Genomic DNA, 27517 nt, shown 5'->3' on the forward strand with positions numbered 1-27517 from the left:
GTGTGGATTTTGGTAACTGAAACATTATAAAATATTTTAGTAATATATTAGACAAATGTTGTATGTAGATGAGGACTCGTTGTACAGTTCACCCTGAGGACTGAAATCTAACATGTTTAAGTTATGAAAGAAAGATTTCGTTCTTTAGGGATAACTGTAAAACCGAGCATAATTTTATAAGTACCTCAATTATATGCAAATCTAGTAAACTGTTGGAATTTACACTGAATTCATCCTTTGCCACTTCAGTACCTTCCAGATCTCTGGCACTATAAGAAATCTTTAAGTTTACATTTTTAAGATTTTTGTATATTTCTGAAAATTTCACCAAGGCTTCCATGCCCACTACAGTGTCGTAAGATGATGTAAAGCCTCCATTAGCATTACGTTGTTCTATGAGCCACTTTAAGATTGAAGTATGGTCTCCGGGAGTTTCCAGCAGAGCCATTGCTGAATACGCTGTAATTTCTATATCATCCGCCAGGTTTTGATCATTTGCAGACCACCACTTGAGACCGTTACGCTCCTTACAAAGTGGGTTCAATTGGTTTATTAAAGACTTGGCACTAGGATGTTTAGCACGTTTAATAGCAGTTGCTATCAATGATAAGGCATAAATATCCTGGGTATTGTTCAAATTTGAAGTTAGAAATTCTACACCATTTTGTATATTCTTTGCATATTGCGTAGCATATTGCTAAAATTGGAAAAGGAATTAAGAATTTTTCTCATAATTGATCAAAATCCTTTATATACTTACTTCATTCTCTAAAAACGCCAACAGTATGAAGGCTGTAAGTCCATATGCATTTTTATGTTTAGGGTTTAATAAATAGCCCGTATAAGGAAACTCTCCATTGGATTTTTGCTGACCGGACAAATACTCCAATGCAGATTCAATTACTCTTGTTTCAATTGATATAAATTGCGAAGCTTTAATAAAGTAACGCACCACGTAGGCGGTTAACCAGGTATTGGGCTCCTCATCGGTATCCATGCCAAAGACGCTGTAACCACCATTTTCATGACGAAATGATAATTGTTGTTGGTAAGCGACTTCTATTGATGAACGCAGACTTTCAACTAAACCCTTCTCTTTCATTAATTTACCATTTGCTTTGAAATATTGCAAAATTAAGATTTCGGGAGCAAAATTAACCATATTTTGCTCACCACAGCCGGTGGGCATTTGTATTAGATCATTGAAATTCTCCACTGTGGGCACTAGATAATGACCACCCACAGAAAATGTGATGTAATCGGAATCGGGTACACTATCTAATGGATCTTTAATACTAAATGAGGATGATATTTTCTCCCCTGCCGGAATACTTAAATAAGAAGCTTGATTAATTTGTTTAGGCACACCTTCTGGTTCAACTTTAAGTTTCTGCAAAACGGCATCCGAATATGTAGAACTTGAGGCTGTAATTTTAAGACTTATTTCACCGGTTTTTATGGGATATATTAGAAATTTCACTGTCTTGGCTTTATCCTCTGGCACAGTAATTTGCTTCATTTGCTGTTGATCATCAATTGATTTTGCTACACCCTGCATTGTTGATTCCATAAAAACGAACTCTCCGTCATTATTATGTAGAATCACTTTTGTGTCAAAAGTCTGATTGGAATAATTAAATATTGTTATGGGTATTGTCACAATTTCACCACGTTTCACAGAGTTTTGAAGATTTAGCGAAATGAAAAAGGATTGTATGGTTGTAATATCTGTGGGTCCATTTACTATGCCAAAACCTGTTATATGGTGATTTGAAAATGCCGTTATACGCCAAGTGGTTATGGTGTCTGGTATTTGAAGTGTTAATTTGGTCTCGGTATCGTTGCTGTAGGGCAAGTGTTTCAATATTTTTAATTTTAAAAATTCTTGAAAAATTACTTACATTAAAAAATTATCAAATATCCAGGTCTCTGGAAATTTTTGACGAAAACGAAGTGAATATGGTTTTTGAGCTACTGGTGATACTCTTACCGTCAATATTTCATACGGATAATGAGCATTTGTTAAAGTCACCAGCCCAGATGTTAATCCGGGATATACCATAGCCCAAGGTAGGGGAGTATATGAAATTTCATGATTCAACTCATCTAAAATATCGTTCCTATCTAGGTCATATGAATTATCTAATAAATATACACCCAAATCCACTGCCAATATACTGACATACGACTTAGGTTGAGCATTTAAAGCAATTGTAACTTCTTCACCGGGCTTGACTTTTTTGGGTGCGGACAGTGTAATCTGAAAATAGAACTAGTTACTTTTATATACTTTTGAATTATTATTAGTTCCAAATTGATACCTGATTTTCGAATTCAAAGGGAAAACTCAAACGCATTTCTTCATAATGTAATTTGCCTTTGTGTACGTAATACACATAAATAAAAGACGTGGGTATCATTTCAATTGAGGGTGTAATGGTTATGATATGCGACTTTTGATTGGACGGTACTTTAATGTGCTCCGTATGTATGAGACTGGCATGACCCATTATAGTGTACATCAAATAAGGAATGTTGACAATAGAACTGACCTCAATTTGAACGGGTTTTCCAAGTTTTAGTCTAAAATTAAATGATTTCTCGAGAGTGAAATCTGTGTTTCTTGAAATCTTAAACATATTCTTACTTTTGATCCACCAACTTAAGTCGACAATAGTATTCTCTGTTATTTAACATTAAATTTTCATTTGTGTAAATGTTGTATAATTCTTCCTTGGAATCTTTGAATTTAAAATAATGATTGGCATTTGGATCGTGTTCAAATTCAAATGTTGCTACACCGTTTCCATCCAAAAATGATTCATATGTTTTATTGCCATGTTCCATGATAACTGGGGTACTGTGATCCAAAACTGCTGCGCCAGACCAATGTTTAACATAAACACTCAGCCGATAAGGTTTATTATTTTCAAATTCTATTTCATCATATGGTACATCTAAGTCATATCGTTGTTTACGTAAATTTATATCTTTCTTTTCTTGCACAGTTCTACCTGTGTGCTTATCGGTTAGTTTTACCTTGACCTTTAGAGTGTTGGTGTTATTAAGATTCGTTTCATTCTTAATATTGAACTCAACGAAACTTAAACTTTCTATATCAACATGTTTGGTTTGTAGAACCACTGAGTCATCCCACAATTCCACTGTGGCATTACCTTCTACATGTTTGTCAAATGTATATTTGCCAAAGATCACAACTTTAATATAACCATCCTCTAGAACAACATTCGATGGGGTTTTTAGATATACACTGAATTTTGGTAAAGTGTAGTCTAATATTTGTATACTTTTAGAGTTTGAGTAAGCATAGCTTCCACCTAGAACTGCTTTAATATCCCATGAGCCTAATATGGGATATTTGGACAATTTGAAATGTCCAGTAAAAACGCCATGTGTGAGCGTAATGTTATTAAATAGTTTAACGCGATTGTTTTCCTTATCCTAAATTATTATTATTTATTGCTTTAAATAACTGAATATGTAGATAATTCTCTCTAGACGATACTTATAGACTCTAGGCGTACTGGTTTTATTTTAACACAAAACTCACCCATATTTCTATGCTGACGGGATCCGTAATATTTAACGGTCTAGTATGTTCATCCAATATCAAAACTCGAAAATTAACTACATCTTGTGGTTTATAAATGGCCTTATCAGTTTGTATGTAAATTTTTGGACCATACTCTGGATAAGCGTTTAAAGTACTTTCGTTTTTAAAAATCAAACCGGATAAGCCTTCTGCTTTTAATTTGTAATCTCCAGACAAAAGTTTTTTGGGGAAAAATTCTATTAACTTCGTTTCGTATGGTTGCAAATTAACATCTTTAAACTCATTTAAGCTGGGTCCCTCAATGCCAATACGTATAGAACACGGTCCACTGGCCTCATGAAGAGCAGCAAAAACCGAATATTTACGATTTGATTTTATAACTCCGGGTGCATTTATGGAATAGTAACTGTCAAATAAACGAATTGAAGTTTTGAATTAAAACATTTTCCAACTAATATGTATATGATATACGACACCTTTCAGCATTTACTGCTAGAGCTATACATTTTATCAGCAAAAATTGATAGAGCAAATGGCGTTTCATTTTAAACTTAATTATTTAAAACAAATATTTTTATTATAATTATTTAAGCCGTTTCTAAAGACTGTTTAATATAATTTCGTATTAATAACTAAATATATTGAGAGAAACGAAGAAAGTGTCGGATGCTTTAAAAACAATCCATGTAGATACTTAATTAAACAAATATATCGAAATCTTCTGAATCAGTTATCAAGTTTTAATAGCTACCTGCAATATATATGGTAGTATGTTTTGACATTGTGTTTGTAACTCTTCGAATTATCGCTCTATATGTGAGTCAAACTAGTTCTATAACCACCAAAAATTCTACCTGTAATTCATGAGGTTCATTCTATATTTAATCGAAACCCCACAAAGAGGTAATATTTCAAAAACCTTTCTAATGCTCATAACAATATATTATAATTCTAGTAAATGATTAAATCGCGGTACAGACTTCGCTTCGTATACTAGTATGAATGTTATTTAATATTTTATTTTAATCAAATTTTTAATACATACCTTTAATTTAATAATAATTTTAACAGGTTTTTAAATATTAACACGACTAGTCATTTACACTAATTGTCTGAACAGAACAAGTTAACCAATGAACAAGACCAATTGTATACAGAGCCAATCGAATCGATAATAAACTTTAAATTTAACATTCGTGACGCACAGTGTTATAGGAAATCAAGTAAGGAGTCTATATTCGCCTTTGCCGAATAGTATATACCGTTCACCATAGTGTGATTAATTTTATTAAATTTGTTTTATTTTTTCCGACTCTTCCTTTATATTAGCAATAAGAAACAACCAATATTTAAGAATCGTTACTTTTGTTATTATCGAACCAATTTTCCAATTTATTAGATCTGTGTTGAATTTTACTATAATATATCGATATTAATATGAACATCAGGGTAATATTTGGAAGAGGGCCTTTAATAAGGACTTAAGTATGGAGCGTGTTCTTCGGAATTAAAAATAAAAAATTTTGTTGTTTTTGTCAAAATTTTCATGGGGGTAGGGTCAATTCTGGACCCATCCTTATCGGTTTATATAACAATTAAATAGCTGTATTCGTATCTTTAATTCAGTCAAGAGCTTTAAATTAATTTTCTGAAGAACCCCGTTTATGGAAGGTTGGATCAGTCATCGACCGTTCCTCATCAAATTCGGTAGAAAGATTTTGGTTCCTATAAAACTTGTTTATATCGAGTTTCATCACTGTTCTCGTATTTTTATTTTCTGATGTGGACCTTATATGGGGGCAGAGTCAAGTATGGACCGATTCTCATAAAAATTTGTAAAATTTTTAAACCTGTAATGAGCGTTAGAGTCATTTTCTGAGGGAGACCTTATATGAGGGGTAGGATCAATCATGGCGCGATACTCGTAGAATTTTATAGAATGATTTAAGTTCATACAAGTCTTGTTTATGTTGAATGTCATCGCTGTTCTCGCATTTATAAGTATAGAAGGGGACCATATAGGGGGTAGGGTCAATTATGGGTCGATTCTCATAGAATTTGGTAGAGAAATTTTGTCTCGAACAAAACTTATTCATGTCGGATTTCATCGCTTTACACGCATTTTTATGCCAGTAATGAGTGTTAAAGTAATTTTCTGAAGGAAACCATAAATGGGGGGTAGGGTCAATCATGGACCGATCCTCATAAAATTTTGCTAAAGAGATTTTGGTTTGTATAGTACTTGTTTTTGTATAATTTTATCGCTATATATTTAATCCAATTATAACTGTTAAAACTGTTTTCCGGGAGGCCACTTGTATATGTGCTATGCGAAAACGTCGATCGATATTGCCCATTTTGAATGCCAAACAACATGCATCTACATATATAAAAAAGAATGTGTGTTTGTATGTTTGTTTGTTTGGACTTTATAGGCAGCTAAACGGCTAGACCGATTTTTCTGAAATTTTCATAGTGTCTTCCTGTATGTTTGGAAGGAATTATAGGCTACTCTTTACTTCAAAATTGCTAGTGGGCGACTTGCCACACCCACATTCAAAATAAGTATTAAAAGTCGGATATCTCAGAAACTGCAAGTGATTGAGTCCTTAAATTTTGTATGGACAATTTTATAGTGGCCGTGGCACCTTCCATATGAAGAAAATCTTAAATTAGTATATTTGAGAAAATATAACAGATAGAGTCCTCGAATTTTGTCGGAACCACTTTAGTGTCAATATGATTATTTAAGGAAAAAGGGGGCGTACTAGCAGTAGGGGGCGTACTAGCAGTAGGGGTCGTACAGCAGTAGGGGGCGTGGCATCCCCATATGATTGAAATACAAAAATTCGCTTATCTCAGAAACTATTAGAGTTAGAACCTTAAAATTTTGCACGAAAACTTTAGCATCCATATAAAGATTTTGCGTAATAAATTGTTGAACTTCCAATGGGGGGCGTTGCTCCTCCCATATGAATAAAATATATAAAAATTCGTTTATATGGGAAACTTATAGAGCTATCTTCTTAAAATTTTGCACGAATAACTGTAATATTCATCTGAACATTTTGGGAAAAAAGGGCAGACTTTTACCAGGGGGGCTTGGAACCCCCATATGAATTAAATAGAAAAATTCGTATATTTGAAAAACTATTATAGCTAAAATCCTCAAAATTTGCAAGAACAACTTTAACATCCATGTGAACATTTGAGTAATAAGTTGGCGTTGTCGTTTGTCTGGGAACTAACAGATCTAATTTCTTCAAATTTTGCACAAAGAAATTTGGACATTTTGGGGAAAATGGACGGACTTTCATGTAAGAGAGAGGGGGGGGGAGTTTGTGTCCTCACATATGAATTAAATAGAAAAAAATGTCTGGGAAACTATTAGAGCAAAAATCCTTTGACATCAATGTAGACATTTGGGTGAAATTGGCGGACTAGCAAATTGGAACCTCCCATATGAAACTATTAGAGCAAGAAAACTTTACATGAAATACTTTGACATTCATGTGAACATTTAGAGAAAAATGGGCGGACTTTCAAAGGAACCTTGTCATCTCCTATGTGAATTAAATACAAAATTTCGTACATCTGGGAAAGTATTATATTATTAAAATTTTTCATAGGTTACATTAAATTCTAAATTAACGTTTGGAAAAATTGGCGAACTTGCAATAATTTGCGTGCCATTCCCAATATGTAAAAAAATATATATCTGTAGAACTATTATAGTTAGAATCTTCAAAATCGTAAAGTGTTTTTTGATAAACATTGATGTTAGTGTAGCAAAGCACACTGGGTATAGCTAGTAATAACATAATATTGTATTCTCAAAGCGTAAAGTCAATATCAAATTATATTTACCCCTTTTTAGATGACCCAATATGTTCTTCATTATTCTCTAAAAAAGCTAAAATCTCTCTAAAGGTCGGTCCATAATAGAACCTATACTCGTGTAAGGTCCCATTCAAAATATGACTGTAATGCTTATTACTGCCTTTAAAATACGAGTAAGAGCGATCAAATATCAAAGTTTATATATAGGAAAACCTTCCGAAATTCCGAAATTTTACGACATATGTTATCTATTAAACAAATGAAGAAATTCTCGTTACATTTTACCTTTAATTTACACTATGAAAAATCGTTTAGAACTTTATTTATTTAAAAACTATAAAATTCTCTATTCGAACGACTCAAGTTGTAATAATCATACATTATAATTGCAGCCGGTTTTGGCATTAATATTTCACTCGTTCTATCTGCTTCAATTTCAATGCAATGCTTATTATTTGACTGTAATTTATCCAAATATAAAATAATTGTAGAGTCTTCATTTTTACTCTCAATTCTATGTATAAGTGCATGCTGTTCTAATGATAAACTTCTATTCGGTTCAGATTTGAAACCAGAAGGTAAATTTGCTTCCATTATAACCATATTGGTAGTGGTTTCATTTAACATATTCGAATCGGCGTGGTAAGTAAAACAAACTTCAAAATTAATTTCGACATCATTTTTAAATATTGTTTTGATTTGAATATCGAAATAACGAAATTCTTGCTCATTCAAAATATTATATTGATGATTAAGTTGTATCAAAGAAGCACCAATGCCCTCCATTTCGAAAGTTATATGGCGTGTGGTTTTTGGTAACTGAAACATTATGAATTATTATTTTTAAGAATATACATATGTATATTATTATAGAAATCTCTCTATATATACCTCATGTAGCTGCAAATCTAAAATATTATTGGAATTAACAAAGAATTCACTCTTTGCCACTTCAGTGCCTTCCAGATCTCTGGCGCTATATGAAATTTTTAAATCTACATTTTTAAGATTTTTGTATATTTCTGAAAATTTCACTAAGGCTTCCATGCCAACTACAGTATCGTAAGAAGATGTAAAGCCTCCATTAGCATTACGTTGTTCTATCAGCCACTTTAAGATTGAAGTATGATCTCCAGGAGTTTCCAGCACAGCCATTGCAGAATATGCTGTAATTTCTATGTCATTGGCCAGATTTTGATCATCTGATGTCCACCATTTGAGACCACTTTGCTCTTTAGAAAGCGAGTTAAGTTGCTTTATTAAAGGGTTGGCTCTGGGATGCTCAGCACGTTTTAAAGCAGTTGTTATCAATGCTAATGCGTAAATATCATTTGTATAATTTAAATTAGAATTTAGAAATTCAACACCATTTTGTATGATCTCTTGATATTGTAAAGCATATTTCTGAAATTAAAAATGAATATTTATTTATAAATTTTCTAAATAAAGCTCAAAATCCCTTATAAACTTACTTCATTTTCTAAAAACGCCAACAATATGAAGGCAGTAAGTCCATGTGGATTTTTATGTTTAGGGTTTAATAAATAGCCCGTATAAGGAAACTCTCCATTGGATTTTTGCTGACCGGACAAATACTCCAAAGCAGATTCAATTACTTTTGTTTCAATTGATATAAATTGCGAAGCTTTAAGAAAGTAACGCACTACATAAGCGCTAAGCCATGTACTGGGTTCCTCATCGATTCCATTGCCAAAAACGCTGTAACCACCATTTTCATGACGAAATGATAATTGTTGTTGGTAAGCGACTTCGATTGATGATCGTAGACTTTCAACTAAACCCTTCTCTTTCGTTAATTTGTCATTTGCTTTAAGATATTGCAAAATTAAAATTCCAGGTGCAAAATTGACCATATTTTGCTCACCACAGCCGGTGGGCATTTGTATTAGATCATTAAAATTCTCTACTGAGGGCACTAAATAATGACCACCTACAGAAAATGTAATATAATCGGAATCGGTTACACTATCTAATGGCTCGTTGATACTAGATGATGATAATATTTTCTCCCCTTTTGGAATACTTAAATAAGAAGCTTGATTAATTTGTTTAGGCACACCTTCTGGTTCAACTTTAAGTTTCTGCAAAACGGCGTCCGAATACATGGAACTTGAGGCTGTAACTTTAAGACTTATTTCACCGGCTTTTATGGGATATATTAGAAATTTCACTGTCTTGGCTTTATCCTCTGGCACAGTAATTTGCTTCATTTGTTGCTGATCATCATTTGATTTTTCTATACCCTGTATTGTTGATTCCATAAAATCGTAGTCTCCGTCATTATTATGTAGAATCACTTCTGTGTCAAGAGTCTGATTGGAATAATTAAATATTGTTATGGGTATTGTCACAATTTCACCACGTTTCACAGAGGTTGGTAGATTTAGCGATATGAAAAAGGATTGTATGGTCGTAATATCTGTGGGTCCATTTACAATTCCAAATCCTGTTATATCATTGTTTGAAAATGCCGTTATGCGCCAAGTGGTTATAGCATCAGGAATTTGTAGATTTATATTGGTATCAGTTTCGTTGCTGGAAATAAAATTGTATTGTAAATTTAAGGTTTTTTAACTATATTTTTATACCCTACACCACTATAGTGGGGAGGGTATTATACGTTTGTGCTGATGTTTGTAACACATAAAAATATACCGATCGATTCAGAATCGTTTTTTGAGTCGATTATGACATGTCCGTCCGTCCGTCTGTCCGGCTGGCTGTCCATGTAAACCTTGTGCGCAAGGTACAGGCAATTTTCAAGATAATTTGATGAAATTTGGACCAAGCATGTTTTTTGGCACAGGGACGAAGCCTGTTGAAAATGGTTGAAATCGGTTCATTATTTCACCTAGCCCGCATACATTAGTACCTCCCGATTTTTGCTTTTTATGCCATAATTACGTCAAATATGCTATTATCTCTCTAAAAATTGGCACAAATAAGTTTTATATAAGTATAAATGACACTACAGATTTTCGTAATGATCGCCCCTTATTTGACCCTAGCCCCCATACAAACCGCCCTTCAAAAAATGTCTTAAACGTCTAAAATTGACTTGTAACCATTTGTATCGCAATGAAACTCAACAAAACTAACTGTTATTTAAAAATATATCCTTTTCCCAAATTTAATGAGGATCGGCCCATGTTTGACCTATACTCCTATATAAAGCCTCATTTAGAAAATTTGTTTTTTATCAGAAAATTGTTTACATACTTTGCAATTAAGGTAAAATTCAACATCAAAGTTACTTTATGAAAAATACAAATTTTAAAAATATACTCATGTAGGGCATTATATGGTCGGCCATGCCCGACTATACTTTCCTACTTGTTTGTCTATTTCTCTATTTTAAATAATTTAATATTATTCATGAAAGTTTGGCTGAGTTATTATCCAAACACTACAGATAAGCAATTAATTTCCTAAAACTTTAAAGGGATTTGAGCTTAATATGATTTTTGTTAAGAGTGGTTATAAGGGAGGCTAGGGTCGATTATTGACTGGTTCTTGTGAAAGTTTGTAAAGGGATTTTTGTTCTTATAAAACTTGTCTATATAGGATTTTACTATACGGGTCTTCATAAGCAGTTATGAATGTTAAAGGCATTTTCTAAAGGGGTAATGTTAAAGTTAAAATTATATATTCTCACTTACTCCTGGCTCTACATACTTAATTTCATGTTTCTAGGTTCAATATTATAGAATATTCAAAAAGTAACTTTTGAAGAACAAAAAAAAAATACCAAGAAGTCCCATTTTATAGGTTTATAGGTTCTCATTTACTTAGGGCTCTACATGCTTAATTTTATGTTTCCAGGTTTAATATTATAAAAAATTTAAAAAGTACTTTCTGAAGAATGAAATGTCTGACAGAATTGTTGAAGATTTGGGTCCCGAATGTATCTGAGGTCTTCAGCACACTGATTTCAATAAACCTACAGACAGACGGAGCTTATTCAACTCCGCTATCTATAAGGACTTAGAATATACATATCTACTTAATAGGGTCAAAAAATCATATTATAGAAATAACAAACGGAATGACAAGCCTATATATACCCATCTCACGTAGGTGAAAGGTGTAAAAGAATATTCTTCCAAAAAAAATTCCCATGCATTTTTCTGATTTTCAACATCCCCATCAATATCAAACTTACATTACAAAGTTTTCAAAGATCCATGTTTCAGGAAATTTTTCACGAAACCGAACTACAGTTGGAGTAAATGGGTGTGGCTCTCCATTTGCTGTTAAAAATACACACTAAAAATATAACTACTACATCAGTATTGTTAATGAATTCGCTTACCAAATCGATTTTCAAATGGATAGTGAGCATTGGTTAAGGTTAACAAACCAGATATCAAGCCAGGATATACTGTAGCCGCAATGGGTGTATACGAAACTTCATTGGCCAAATCGCTCAGAATTTCAGGTCCATTTAAATCATATGATTTATCCATTAAATATACACCCAAATCCACCGCTAATATACCGACAAATGACTTGGGTTGCGCATTTATGGCAATTGTAACATTTTCACCAGGTTTCACTTGTTTGGGTGCGGATAGCGAAATCTGTTTATAAGTATTTGTGTTGTTTGTTTAAGATTAATATGTATTACTCTTGGTTCTAACTAAATACCTGATTTTCAAATTCGTAGGGAAAACTAAGACGCATTTCTTCATAACGTAAATTACCTTTATGTATGTAATACACATAAATATAGGACCTGGGTATCATTTCAATTGAGGGCGTAATGGTTATGATATGCGATTTTTGATTAGGCGGTACTTTTATATGCTCCATTTGTATAAGACTGGCATGACCCATTATCGTGTACATCAAATAAGGAATGTTGACAATAGAACTGACCTCAATTTGAACAGGTTTTCCAAGTTTTAGTCTAAAATTTTATGATTTAAGGAGATTTAAATCTTTGTGTTTGTTGAAATCTCTAACATATTCTTACCTTTGATCCAGCAACTTAAGTCGACAATAGTATTCTCTGTTATTTAACATTGAATATGAACTTGTATAGATGTTGGGTAGAATTCCTTTGGAATCCTTATATTGAAAATTATGCTTAGCCTTTGGTTCATGTTCAAATTCGAATATTGCTACACCATTTTCATCTAAAAATGTTTCATACGTTTTACTGCCATGTGCCATAGTAACTGGGGTACTATGATCCAAAACTGCAGCTCCAGTCCAATGTTTAACATAAACAGCCAGGCGATAAGGTTTATTATTTTCAAATTCTATTTCATTGTATGGTATTTCAATGTTATATCGTTGTTTACGTAAATTTATATATTTGCTTTCTTCCTCAGTTCTACCCGTGTGCTTATCGGTTAGTTTTACCTTGACCTTTAGACTTTCGATGTTATTAATATTCGTTTCATTTTTAATATTGAACTCGACAAAACTTAAACTTTCTATATCAACATATTTGATTTGTAGGACCACTAAGTCATCCAACAATTCAACTGTAGCATTACCCTCTACATTTTTGTTAAATGTATATTTTCCAAAGATCACAACTTTAATATAATCATCCTCTGGGAAAACATTTGATGGTGTTTTTAGATATACACTGAATATCGGTAAAGTATAGTCTAATATTTTTATGGTCTTGCAGTCGGAGAAATCATATTTTCCACCTAGAACTGCTTTAATTTTCCAAGTTCCTAAAATGGGATATTTGGACAATTTAAATTGTCCGGTAAAAACTCCATGTGTAAGGGAAATGTTATGAAATAGTTTGACACGATTTTCTTCTTTATCCTAAAAATACATAGAAGTCCAAATTTTACACACATGTAAGAATATAAAAATATACAAACATCGAATTTATAAAACTCACCCATATCTCAACGCTTATAGGTTCATGAATATTTAATGGTCTTGTGTGTTCATCTAATATCAAAACTCGCAAATTAACTACATCTTGAGGTTTATAAATGGCCTTATCAGTTTGTATGTAAATTTTTGGACCAAAGTCTGCACGAACATTTAAAATACTTTCATTTTTAAAACTGCAACCAGTTAAGCCGTCAGCTATTAACTTGTGACCTCCGTGCAATAATTTTTTGGGCAAAAAGTCTATTAACTTTGATTCATACGGTTGTAATTCGATATCTTTAAACTCATTATAACTGGGTCCCTCAATGGTAATGCGAATAGAACAAGGTCCACTTGCTTCATGTAGAGCAACAAGAACAGAATATTTACGATTAGATTGTATAACACCGGGAGCATTTATCGAATAGTAACTGTTAAATAAATGAATTGTTAATTTGGTCTTAATTAAATTAAAACGTAATTTCATTATAATTAAAATGATTTAACACCTTTCGCAGGTTACTGCAACTATCGTATACTGCATAAGCAAGATCGAAGTAATCCAGTGACATAACATAGTGCAAATATTAATTTGATTCTCAAAAATTTTAAATAATTAAACCGTTTCTCACATCCACTCATTCTTATTTAGAAATAATGAATGAATTTGAATAAAAAATACATATAATTTTTAAATATTTTGATTATTTAATGGGATCTTAATTTACCAGTTTATACATATATATACCCTACATCACTATATAGGTATTGCTCCTGCACCCCACCGTGGTTATTTTTATACTTACCATCAAAAAAGTATATTGATTTTGTCACTCCGTTTGTAACACATCAAAATATTGGTCGTATACTCACAAAAGTATATATATATATTCTGGGTCCTTATTAAATTCTAAGACGATCTAGGCATGTTTGTCCATCTGTCCAAGATAGGGTTCGAACGGAAAGAGCTAAAATTTTCCAAAAATATTTCTTTTAGGTAAGATTTGTTTTGTATTGCACATCGGCAATATAGGTAGATGATTTCGCAAAGCTCCCATACAAGCTTTAACAGTCATAACGGGTTTAAAAATACGAATATAGCGATGAAATTCAACATTAATAAGTTCTATGTGAGCCGAAATCTCTCTACCAAATTTTATGGGGATCGGTCCATAAAGGACCCTACCCCTTCAGAAAATTGCTTAAACACTCATTACTGTCTTAAAAATATGAGTACAACGATGAAATTCGACACAAATAAGTTTCATACAAGCCAGAATGTCTCTATCAAATTTAATGAAGATCCCCCATATAAGGCCCCCTTCAGAAAATTACTTTAATACTCATTACCGGCTTAAAAATACGAGTGTTGCAATGAAATTCAACATAAATAAGTTGTATATGAGATCGTTCCATAATTGACCCTATCCCCCATATGATACCCCCTTCAGAAAACACTTTAACACTCATTACTGGTTTAAAAGTACGTGTAAGATTCATACAAGCCGGAATGTCTCTATCAAATTTTATGGGGATTGGTATATAATTGGCCCTTCGTCCCACAGAAGGTCCCCTTCAACAAATTATTTTAACTTAAAAACACGATAAGTAAGTTTCTTACGAGCAAAAATCTCCCTACCAAAATTTATCGTATCACCTTGATTTTATTAGAATCGGTCCATAATTGAACCCCTCATATGTATGTAAAGCCACTGTGAGAAAATTACGAGTACTTCATCGTTTTACTCGCAATAAAAAGTTTTATATTATAATTCTTCATTACGAATTTTATGATGATTGGTCTATAACTTAACTTAGGCAACTAAACAAAATCTATGTATAAAATAAGTATCGTTTCATAATTGTCCCTACCCCCATATAAGGTCCCCTTCAGATAATTACTTTTACGCTTATGACTGAATTAAAAATACGAGAACAGCAATGAAATTCGAAACGAATAAGTACTATACGACCCAACATCTATCTACCAAATTTTACGACAATCGGTCCACAATTGATCCTACCGCCAGAGATACAAGCCGATGCGAAATGATCGGCGGCGGCGGCGCAACCATTTTGGGTCGGCGGCGGCGGCTTATTACAGAAAATATCGGCGGCGGCTAAATTGTCGGCTCAATTTAACTTTTTCTTTAGAAATTGACCTTATAAGGTTTATTATATTGAAAAATCTTTGTATAATGGTCTGTTACATAGAAACCTGTCTCTATATAAGTTTTTTTCTGCAGAAAATGGACATTTATAGTAGTTTTCACTATTTTAATATTAGCACAATATTGTGTGGCAATTTGCCATAAGAATTTAAAATAGTGGCAACTCCTTTCAAATTTGTGAAATTATGTTCTGAAATACATGTGCAATTCTAATCTTTATCAGCGGCTAGCTTTTGAGCCGAAAGAAGTCGGCGGCGGAGCGGCTTGCAAAATATAACCGGCGGCCAACTGCCGCCGATTTGAGCCGCCTCGGCTTGTAGCTCTGCCTACCGCCCGTATATATTCATGGTTTAAAAATTGGATAAAAATATTTAGTTTTTAAAAATTAATATTTTGTTAATTCGAAAGAGCACGTCCATATTTGACTTAAGCCCCATTACAAATATTTCCCTGATATTTACAGAGGAGCATTCCTTTTACGGCTTACGATTTGACGGTGGGTATATAAGATTCGTCATAGCCGAATATAACACTCTTGCTTGTTCCGATCGATTTCGTTCTACCTTCTTTAGATTATGTGTCCATGGACATTTTTGTGCACCATGTACATGTGCCAAAGTTCATATGCCGTAATGTCCAAGGATATTATTTCATTATAAAATCTGGCGTTCTGTTTGTATTTTTTCCTAAATATACTTACTCTGTCATAGTTTCCCAGAATATTGATCTATACCTTAAAGTATACCGATCGAGTCAGAACCACTTTCTGAGTCGGTAATGTCATGTCAGCCTGTCCGGCTGGCTGGTCATGTAAACTTTGTGCACAATTTTCAAAATAATTTGATAATTTGCGCCTCTTATGTAAAACTAATACTGGAGAATTTTGTCCCCCCGGGGCATGTTTCCTTGATGAAAGACCCTTATCTTGGAGTATTGCAATCTCGAGGTAAATAAGTGCTACCAATACCTCTAGTCTACCGGGACTATAAACTGGTGATGTCTCTTCACTTCACGGCTAGTCCTTGGTATGATTTGACATGGGTTCTTACCAGAGAAGCACATAATCTGGTTCTACGTGGGGTCAGTTAGTTGAGGTTCCTTCAGGATCCACGTAGTGGCGGTGGTTTAAACCCAAATTCGCGCGAAGAGTGAGTTGCGGTTAAAGGACTGATGTACGGTAAAGTCTATATTTCGGGATAAGTTCGGTGCTGTTGCCGAATGACAACAGATACCCCACAGAGGCGTGACTTTGGGAATAAGCGTAGGAAATGAGTTGGTGTTAATTGCATATGATATAGGATGAATGTAGGGGTATACGGCACTCATCCGACCGTATACCTAGAGTAAGTGTATCGTATGTTGTTCTATTATGAGTGTGTCGGATGAATGAGAAGTGTACAAGTGATATACCATTGAATTTTTCTTCCTTGTCCAGGTATGTTCAGAGTAAACTCTGTTCATACCAGAATTACCACACGAATGTCGAGAGCTTAACGTGAACACCTGCCATGACGGTCTTATTTCACGGTGGTCTTTTCCATCGACTGGGTAGACTAGAGACGGTCTACGACGCCCCCCTGAATCCTTCTATGAAGAACTCAGGTGACAATTTTTGTACATGGCTGAGCCGGTCTATGTACAAGCACTTTGGCGAAAAACTCGAGCTATCTAATCTCTTGCCATAGTAGCCACGGAACTCAACCATATGTCGAGTAGCATGAAACAATATGAATCCTGTTGAGATGGCAACAGCACCGAGAACTTCCCTGAAGTAAAAGGTCTACTAAATCAGTACTAGTCTCCTGTCGGCCAGAGGAGTCTTTCCCGATCGTACACCAATTACATCAGTTCCATTCTCAAACAATAAAGAACAATCTACGGAATGACAGGCAACTACCAAGGGTCAACCTGAAAATTCCCCAACATATACTGGAGCCCTACTACGCGAAGAGTAAGAGATACTCAACGGGTTCAGGAATCCAGCATCCCAGAATTACCACAGTGTGTCACTGTGAGTAAGAACAAAGTCTCGGCTTATTTGATGGATTCGTACTAGACTGTTCTTAAGGCTAGCCAGTGGATGAAAAAGACCACCGTAAAAAAAGACCCTCGGGACAGGTGTTCACGTAAAGCACTTCGATATTCGTATAGAATTTTGTAAATATCTACCTTATTTCAAGAGGATCTGATCATGGCCATGCTCTACTATATAGATAGAAGATAACTTGAAAAACTATAAAAATGGCATGCATTTAAAAAAATAGCATGTCTAAGACGCCCTATTATAATTCTGAATGTTTCAATGTTCCGAATTCTAAATCTCCAAACGAGAGCATCAACCACTATTTTCTTCAAAAAAAGATTTAAGATATTTTGAAATCTTCTTAGTTAAATCCAAGTCTATAAAGGGAAAAGTTAGTTCCTTCAATTTTCGCTATAGAAAAGTACACTTTGGTTCAAATTTATTTTTGGCTTGTGTAAATTATTTACTAATCGCTAACTCGTGCCGTAGTACAATAACCTATGTATTCAAATCTAAAGAAATGCAAAACAAAATTTATAAAAACTTTTCCACGTAATAATTAAGCGATTTTGAACGTAATAAAATCTGGATTCAATTAAAAGAAAAAAAAATTTTTTTAATTTATTTTTCAACATTATAAAATTGTGTATTAGAACGCGTTAAATTATAATAATCATAAACAATTATAGCAGCCGGTTTTGGTTTAATTACATCACTTATTTTTTCGGCTGCAATATTCAAACAATTCTTAACATTTGCCAACAAATTATCGAAATATAAAATGATTGTGGAATCGGAATTTTTCGATTCGATTCTTTGTATGGATTCATTGTTGTCAATATCGAATTCCGATTCGGCATCTGAACGAAAACCTGAAGGTAGATTAATCTCCATTATAACCATATTAGTGGTAGTAGTTGTCAATTCCGAGGGCATTTGATAAGTAAAGCAAATTTCTACATCTAATTCATGGGGATTTAGCATTTTTGCTTTGGGATTTATTACAAAGTGACGGAATTGATTTTCTTCAATTATGTTGTATTGATAGGAAAGTTGTATTAGAGATTGTCCAGTACCTTTAGCCTCGAAACTTATATGGCGGGTGGATTTGGGTAACTAAAATTGAGAATAAATAATTAAGACACCGATGAATAAATAGAAAATATAAGTTTTACCTCATGCTGTTGCAAAATTAAAGCATTATCCGGTTCCACTTTAAAATCCCTGTACTGCATATCAATACCTTCCTTATCTTCCGCATGATAACGTATAGTCAAATTAACATTATTAAGATTTTTATATTTTTCTGAAAATTTCACCAATGCCTGTAAACCCACCACCGTATCCTGTGTCGACTTAAAACCTCCTTGAGCATTACGTTGCTGTATTAACCATTTTAGTATGGGAGTATAATCGCCTGGTGTTTCCACAAGGGCCATTAGGGCATAAGCTGTTATCTCAACATCATTTGCTGTATTTCTATCACCACCCGACCACCACATGAGACCATTGGCATCGGTTTTACTTCGTTGTTTTAATTTCTCTACGACACTATCAGCGTTATTATTTCTGGTCATTTTGAGAGCACATGCCACAATGGAAAGAGCATAGACGTCTTTGATATGATTTAAGTTAAAATTGAGAAATTCTAAACCTTTTTTAATGGTATTTTGATATTTAAGAGCATATTTCTGAAAATAGAAAATTAGTTTTTCGGAAATGTTAATAGGATTTTGAGGCCGGATTTTCTTGAATAGAATCGCTTTGGAATGAAGTGCATCATTTAAGAATAGGGGTTTATTTATGTATTTGGGTCCTTATGAGATTCTAAGTCGATTTAGCTATGATTGTCCGTCTGTTTATTGAAACCACGAAATACCATAAGTGGGAGGGACTAAAGTTCAACAATACCATCTCTGCTAAATTCCATTAGAATTGGTCTATAATCGACCCAATCAGTTTTATAGCAAACCAGTCAAATGCAACGCTTTCTCAAACTCAATAAAGTTAGGTCTGTAATTGCCCCAAGTTCTATGTATTAGACAAATAAATTAAACAGGAAATAATAGTTCGTTACAAATAATCTAAGCCATGTGAACCTAGAAAACCTTCCGAAATTTAAATTCACGTCACATTAACGTTCTCAATACTTACACGATCTTCCAGAAAGGTTAACAGCACAAATGCCGTTAGTCCATATTGATTCTGATGTGTGGGACTAAATAGATAACCCTTACGTAGAAACGCTCCATTTGGCACTTGCTGATTCGCCAAATAATCCAAATCCTTTTCTATAATACGCGGTTCAACGGGAGAATTTCTGGCGGATTTTATAAGAAAACGTACAACATACGCTGTAAGCCAAGTACTGGGCTCACGATCTGATCTCTCACCAAAAACACTATAACCACCATTTTTATGACGAAACGATAACTGTTGTTGATAACCCGTATCGATAAATGAGCGAAGTTTTCTAACCAACTCCTTTTCCTTTCCTAATTTACCATTGACTTTTAGATAATGTAATATTAAAATATTGGGAGCTAAGTTCACCATATTCTGTTCACCACAACCAGAGGGTAAATGAACTAAATCTTGTAAATTATCTAAAGTTGGCACTAAGTAATCACCACCCACCGATAAAGTGATATATTCCGAATCGGGTATTTTTTCCTCGGGAAAGACCAAAAAGAAGAATGATGAAAACGTTTCATCGGGTCTAACACTTAAGTACATGGCTTTATTATGATATTTTATCACACCTTCTGGTTCCACTTTAAGTTTTTGCACAATAGCATCGGTAAACAGGGAGTTTGTGGCCGATATTTTTAGGCTTATTTCACCCAATTGTATGGGATTTATATAAAATATAACAGTTTTCCCACCTTCTGAAGGTACCTGTATTTGTTTGGTTTGTTTTAGGTCATCTTCAGATTTCTCAGCTTCCTGTAAATTTGATTCCATAAAATAGAATTCTTGATTTTCATTATACATAACAATTTGAGTGTCTAGAGATTGTTCGTGATAATTAAATATTATTATGGGTATGGCCACAATTTCACCACGTTTTACGGAGTATGGTAAGTTAAGGGTTATGAAAAATGGCTGTATGGTGGTAATATCAGTGGGTTCATTGACTATACCAAATCCCTTAATATCATTATTAGAAAATGCCGTTATACGCCAAGTAGTTATAGTATCGGGTATTTGTAAAGTTAACTGGGTATTGCTGTCATGTCTGAAATGTTAAAGGAGATTTAGAATTAAAAAAAAATATTTAAGGGTTTATTATTACATTTCTATATTTTGAAAAATCCATGTTTCCGGAAATTTACTACGAAATTTAGGAGGAAAACTGCTAGCTGGTCTAAACTCAGTGCCGGCTGTAAAACTAAAAGTTAAGAAATATTTACTGAAATATACTTTGACACAACTTACAAAGAGTACTAGAAAATGGATAATGTGCATTGGTTAGGGTTATTAGACCGGAAACAATACCCGGATATATGGCTACTGCTTTATTCGTATACGATAGGTCATTAGCCAATTCAAAAAGTATTTCATGTTTTTTCAAATCATAACTGGGGTCCAGTAGAAAAACACTTAAATCCACTGCCAAAATACTAACATACGAATTGGGCTCAGCTTTTATCTCGATAGTAACCTCTTTGCCCGGTGCTACTTCTGTGGGTGCTACAAGTGAAATCTGTAATAATGTTTCAGTTTAATTATTTTGATCAGTTAAGAATTTTTATTTTCCATCTTTACCTGATTTTCAAATTCATGGGGAAATTTAAGCTCTAATTCCTCATATCTTAAGTTGCCATTTTGAATATAATGAACATATATAAAGGACGTCGGTATCATTTCTATGGATGGTGTTATACGAATTATAAATGATTTTTGATTTGCTGCTACCTTGACCAGTTCCATGTGTACAATAGTTGCATGACCCATTATTGTATACACAAAATATGGTATCTTTTCGGTGGAACTTAATTCGATTTCAACAGTTTTACCTAGGCGTGGACTGGGATAAATATTAAAACAATTATTAGAAATTAAATGGACTTCAGTAAATGATCGAATAATTTGAAACCCACGGACTAGAGAATGATTTGAATTGCGCTGAATTCGTATCTGTCATTAGAATTCGTGCTTTTATTAGACTCAAACATTAGACTAAAATATGTCGGAATCAAATTAGATCAAACATTTTACTCTGGTTTAAGGATTCATTTTTCTGACTGTATAAACTCACCCTTCTCCAATCAATTTTAAACGACAATAGTATTCAGTTTCGTTAAGGTTTAAACTTTCATGTGCAAAAATATTGGGGAATTTTTCTTGTGAATCTTTATATGTAAATAAATGATCGGACGTAGATTTATGATCGAAATCAAATGTTGCCACACCAAATTCATCTAAATATGATTCATATAATATCTTGCCATGTTTCATTACAACCTTTGTCTCACGATCCAATACAGCCGCTCCCGACCAGTGTTCAACATGAGCTTTCAAACGATATGGTTTATTATTACGAAATTCGATTTCTTCCTTGGGTATTCTGATGTTATATCTTTGATCTTTTATATTCACATAACGATTTTCACTTTGTGTTATGCCCGTTAAGTTTTCGGTAAATTTTACTTCTATTTTAAAACTCTTATAATCTTTTGATTTATCAAAATGAAATTCTACAAATCCTACACTTTCCACCTCGAGTTGTTTGGATTGTAAAAGTTTACCGTTCCAGGGATCCCATAATTCAATGCTGGCATATCCTGCCACATATTTGTCGTAAGTATATTTACCATAAATGCCAACTTTTAGACTGCCATCTTCTCGTAATATATTTTCGGGAGATTTTATATGAATACTGAATTTTGGTAAAACATATTTTTGAACTGTTATGGTCTTGTAATGGGAGTAAGCATATTTTCCGCTAATTATAACTTTAATTTTCCATAGCCCTAACACTGGATATTCAGATAGGGGAAATTGTCCAGTATATACACCTTTTTGAAGAGATATGTCTTTAAATTGTTTGACACGATTATCAAGGTCATCCTGGAAAACAAAAGGCAGTTTTGAGTAAACTAATCATAAAAGATTCGTTTCGATATATTATATCTCTTGACGCCTATACAACCAAATAGAAAACAAGTAAGAGTGTTATATTCGGCTGTGCGGAATCTCATATACCCACCATCAAACCGTATGACTTAAAAGAAATACTCCTCTATAAACATCAGGGTGATATTACTCATCAAATTAACTGAAGAGGACCTTATATGAGAGATAGTGTTAATTATTGACCTTTTTCATAAAATTTTTCATACATTTTTTTAGACCGATTGTGGTTCATATAAAAAATTATTACATCGAATGTCACTTCCCTATGAAATTCGATAGGAAGATTTATGTTCCTATAAATGTTTTTTATATAAAATTTCATAACTGTTCACGTATTTTTAAGTCAGCAATGATCGTTAAAGTAATTTTTTTATGGACCGATCCTCAATACATTTGGTAACTCGTATAAATTCCATCGCTTTTCTTTTATTTTTAAGCCAGTAATGAACTTTAAAGTAATTTTTGAAGGGGAGCTTATATGGGTGTCAATCATATGCAGATTCTCATAAAAGTATAAAGGGGATCTTACAGGGGGTAAGGTCAATTATAGACCGATCAACATAAACTTGGTTAAGAGATTTAGGTTCGCAATGAACTTACTTTGGTCGAATTTCATCGCACTACTCGTTTTAAGCCTGTAATTATCGTTAAAATCATTTTTTGAAGGGGGCCTTATATGAGGGTTAGGGTCAATTAGGGACCGATCCACATAAAGTTTGATAGAGAGATTTTGGCTCCATTGAAACTTATGTGTGTCGAGTTTCATCACTATATTCGAATTTTTAAGCTAGTAATGAGCGTTAAAGTAATTTTCTGAAAGGGACCCAATATGGGGGCTAGGGTCAATTATGGACCGATCAACATAAAATTTGGTAGAGAGGTTTTGGATCATAAGAGACTTACTTATGTCAAACTCATTTTTTTAAAGGGGACCTTATATGGGGGGTAGAGCCAACTATGGACCGTGCGGGTCGTACGGTAATTGAATATTTCTAAGAGAGAGGGATTTAAAAACCTAGATTTTTTACTCACCAAAATCTCAATACGTATGGGTTCCTTTATTTTTAGAGGTCTAGTATGTTCATCCAATATAACAATACGAAATTGTACCAAATCTTTTGGCTTATAAATGGCCTTATCAGTTTGTATATAAATATGTGGACCATAGCCGGGCTGAACGGTTAAAATGCTTTCATTTTTAAAACTCAAACCCGAAATACCTTCCGCTTTTAATTTGTATTCACCCGGCAATAGTTTTTGTGGCATAAACTCTATTAATTTCGATTCAAGGGGACGCACGTAAACATCTTTGGCCTCATTAAATGAAGAACCCTCAATGGCCACACGCATCGTACAGGGCTCATCGGCATTGTGTAGTGTTACCGCTACGGTATATTTACGATTCGATTTAATTGTACCCGGTGCTATTATGGTATAATAACTAAAAATGGAATAATGTATAAAATTGTAAATTAATTAATTTATTTTTAGAATAAACATTTTTTTTATCCGTTTCAAATGTAGTGGTAACACGTGACTTAAAATCAACACCTTTTACAGATGACAAATGTTATAAGTTGTACGAATATAAAGAAATATTGAAGAAGACAAACTGGTTTCATATTTATTAGGTTTTCTGAATGCTACGTCTTGACGATTTTAATAAACATTTTGTACTGAATTAATTTATTCATTTGAAAACGGTTTTTTGTGTGTGATAATAATAAAACAAAACATATGTACATAATACGGTGGGTTTAAATAAAAACATACATGTATAGCTTATCATGAATATGTATCACTGGGTCAAAGAAAGTGATTATAAAACAAATTTAATTTGTTTTAAAGGGCTCTTGTAGATAATATTATTATGCACAATTTCTAATAATAGGGTATATTGATTAGTCATTTCGTTTGTAACACATCGAAATATTGCTCATAGACCCCATATTCAGGGTCCACGTAAGATTCTAAGACGATCTAGCTATGCCCGACTGCCAGTTGTTGGCACAATAGCGTAGACAAAAAAAGTCATAGGAAGATGAAATTTTCTTAAAGTCAGTTCATGATTTCACATAGCCCCCATACAAATTTGCACCCACAATATTGAGTAAAAAGGTTCAAGCTGTTATAAATTTGTTGATTATGTAGCAATTGCGACAAAATTTCTCACAAGTCAGTTTTGTTTTTCCAGAAGTTTATGTATAAACTAGTTTATGATGATCGGTCCTTAATTGACCCTACCCCCATAAAAGGTCCCCTTCAGAAAATGACTTTAACAACCATTGAAATTCGACATGAAAAAAGTTCTTTGGGAATATATATCCTTTTAATATATTGTATGGTGATCGTACCATAATTAGCTCACATGAGGTCCCCTTCAAAAAATAACTCCTTAAAAGTCTAAAAATAACTCTATAACGACAAAATTCGACATAATTAAGTTCAATAAAAAAAAAAAATAAATCTCTGTGAGAAATTATCGGTTCAAAATTGTCCTTATTTCCCATAAAAGCTTCCCTTCAAAAATTGGATCGGTAATTGACCCACGGAAAACATCCCAATGTTCATAATGATATAGATATATTATTAGGGTTTATGTTCATGTCTAATTTCATTGCTATATATGCTTCTTTTAGACAGTTATGAGCGTTAAAGTCATTTTCTGAAGGGTACGTTATACGGGGGTAGGGTCAATTATGGACCGATCGTTATAAAATTTACAAAGCGTTTTAGGTTCCTATATGTTTATGTAGTGTTTCATCGCTATAGATGCTTCTTTTGCACAATTATGAGCGTTAAAGTCATTTTCTGAAAGGGACCTTATATGGGGGGTAGGGTCAATTATGTACCGATCCTTATAAAATTTTACAAATATATTGAGGGCCGGAAGCTATATGGTTAACACTAAACGGTTGCCTGGATTTCCGTGAAGGATCTCTATAGAAAAAGGATGGAACTAACGGCCAATAAGCGGAGTCTTTGGAAACTCCCCTAGAAGGCTAAATGTAGGACGATGTACTGGGAAATTCAACAGCGTACATTTGTGATGATCTAAGTTTCCTTCCGTCTGAATATTGCCGATCATTCCACATCGGGGCAACTTAGCTTAGATATATCGTGCATTTACATGTATCGGTGCCAGACATGTACAAAAATTATGTATTTCTTGTGAGAACGAGAAGTGTCAGTCGTCTCTGACCGTGAGCTCAGCCCAAAACGGCAGGTTCTCACACATCTAAAGAATTTCAGGAACTATATATGTATATCAATGAAAATGTGAAAAAAAATATATAAAAAAGTGTTCAAATCAATAAAATCCGATAAAAAGTTGTTACAAATGAGAATAAAAATTAATAATACTAATTTATTATTTCATCTTCAGACCCACTATGCACAGTGGGGCAGAATGGAAATTTTTTGGAAATAAATCTGGCATTTCTAAACGGCTGATCCGATCGGGATAAAATTTGGCGTGAGCGTAGCCAAGGAGTATTCGAGTTTAAGTTTTGAAGATGAACCCTGCAGATGCCCCAGGGACGGCGCTGTGGCGGCTCAAAGTAGGGTACCTACGACATGTAAAATTTTTAAACTCGTGCCATTTTTTTGTTTTTCACCCAAATACAAAGATTTTTATACTTTGTGAAAGCGCTCGACGAGATCTTGAAAAAACATGCTTGGACATACTACTTATCTCTTATAAGATCCGAGTTATAGGCATTTAAAAATTTAGTGATACAAAATTTACCATACCTTGGTCCGCCTTTTTTAGAATGCCGGGCGTAATTTTGGACCAAATGAACTCAATTTTTTCCTGTTGTTAGACAACAAAATTTCCAATAATATACAAAAAACTTCAGATCAATATCGTTTACAGATCCAAAAATATACGTTTTTATACCCTCCACCACCATCAGTGGTGATAGAGGGTATATATAAGTTTGTCGTTCCGTGTGTAACACCAAGAAATATTCATCTAAGACCCAACAAAGTATATATATTCTGGGTCCTTATGAAATTCTGAGTCGATTTAGCTATGTCCGTCTGTCCGTCTGTCTGTCTGTCTGTCTGTCTGTGTAAAACACGCTCACGTTAAAACTAAGCAAAGAAAATCAACCAAATTCACCCAAAATATTTATTGTTATCCTAAGCAGTTTGGTATTGAAAATCAGCAAAAGCGGTTCACAACGTAAAAAGCTATGAGTAAAAATTTCAGACTACCTCGAAAAAAATTACGTTTTTTTCATCATTCTTTTGAAGTTTTCTCAGAAACTACCAAAGATATTTCGATGAATTTTGTCACACATTATTTTTTCATGGCAGTGATTAATTATGTTGAAAATCTTTACAATCGATTCAATATTTCCCATAGCCCCCATACAAAGTTATATATTCCCGGAAATTAGTTTATCGCTAATAACTCCCTCAAATATATCGGTATCAACACAAAATTTTGCACATACAAATATAATGTGAACAGAAATCATACTGTCAACGCAGATCTCAGTCGGTCCACAATTGGCCATAGCTCCCATACAAGGTCCACTTCCGAAAATCACCTAAACGTACATATTTCATTGATGAATAAAGCTATTGTGATAAAATTCGAGTTAAACATGTTTTGTATACATACAAATCATTCTACGAAATTTTTTACGGATCGGTCCATTATTGGTCATAGCTCTCATATAAGGCCCACATCCGAAAATCATTTAAAAGCTCATATTTCATTGTCATATAAAGCTATCTTGATAAAATTCGACACAAATATGTTTAGTGTAAATTTAAATCACTCTACGAAATTTTTTCCGGATAGGTCCATAATTGGTCATAGCTCCCATATAAAGTCCACTTCCGAAAATCACTTAAACGCATATATTTCATTGAATTATAAAGATATCG

At 33.5% G+C, this 27517-nt stretch overlaps 3 protein-coding genes across 3 annotated transcripts; all 3 read right to left on the reverse strand.

Moving 5' to 3' along the window:
- Window positions 1-4: 4 nt before the first annotated feature.
- LOC119604387 (CD109 antigen-like) lies at window positions 5-4208 on the reverse strand (the record flags this gene model as incomplete). Its single annotated transcript, XM_037956950.1, has 8 exons — window positions 4051-4208; window positions 3572-3980; window positions 2648-3462; window positions 2322-2583; window positions 1902-2260; window positions 761-1844; window positions 185-697; window positions 5-16 (listed from the first exon to the last, which is right to left on the reverse strand). Coding segments are annotated over exons 1-8 (3522 nt in total), but the record flags the coding sequence as incomplete, so codon positions are not given.
- Window positions 4209-7741: 3533 nt separating this feature from the next.
- LOC119604391 (pregnancy zone protein-like) lies at window positions 7742-16161 on the reverse strand. The gene is made up of 9 exons (XM_037956956.1): window positions 16154-16161; window positions 13305-13713; window positions 12411-13225; window positions 12083-12344; window positions 11748-12015; window positions 11598-11685; window positions 8887-9970; window positions 8306-8818; window positions 7742-8233 (listed from the first exon to the last, which is right to left on the reverse strand). Exons 1-9 carry the CDS (start codon window positions 16159-16161, stop codon window positions 7742-7744), a joined length of 3939 nt encoding a protein of 1312 aa, XP_037812884.1.
- Window positions 16162-18071: 1910 nt separating this feature from the next.
- LOC119604397 (C3 and PZP-like alpha-2-macroglobulin domain-containing protein 8) lies at window positions 18072-24287 on the reverse strand. The gene is made up of 9 exons (XM_037956960.1): window positions 24167-24287; window positions 23648-24056; window positions 21738-22549; window positions 21245-21506; window positions 20915-21182; window positions 20772-20859; window positions 19631-20714; window positions 18652-19167; window positions 18072-18592 (listed from the first exon to the last, which is right to left on the reverse strand). The coding sequence occupies exons 1-9, from the start codon at window positions 24235-24237 to the stop codon at window positions 18098-18100; spliced, it is 4005 nt and encodes a 1334-aa protein (XP_037812888.1). The 5' UTR covers window positions 24238-24287; the 3' UTR covers window positions 18072-18097.
- Between the last annotated feature and the right edge of the window lie 3230 nt (window positions 24288-27517).

This window comes from Lucilia sericata, unplaced genomic scaffold (assembly GCF_015586225.1).
Source record: "Lucilia sericata isolate MDLA Ls3-8-SP2 unplaced genomic scaffold, ASM1558622v1 Contig000389F_arrow, whole genome shotgun sequence".
In the NCBI taxonomy this organism is placed as follows: Eukaryota; Metazoa; Arthropoda; class Insecta; order Diptera; family Calliphoridae; genus Lucilia; species Lucilia sericata.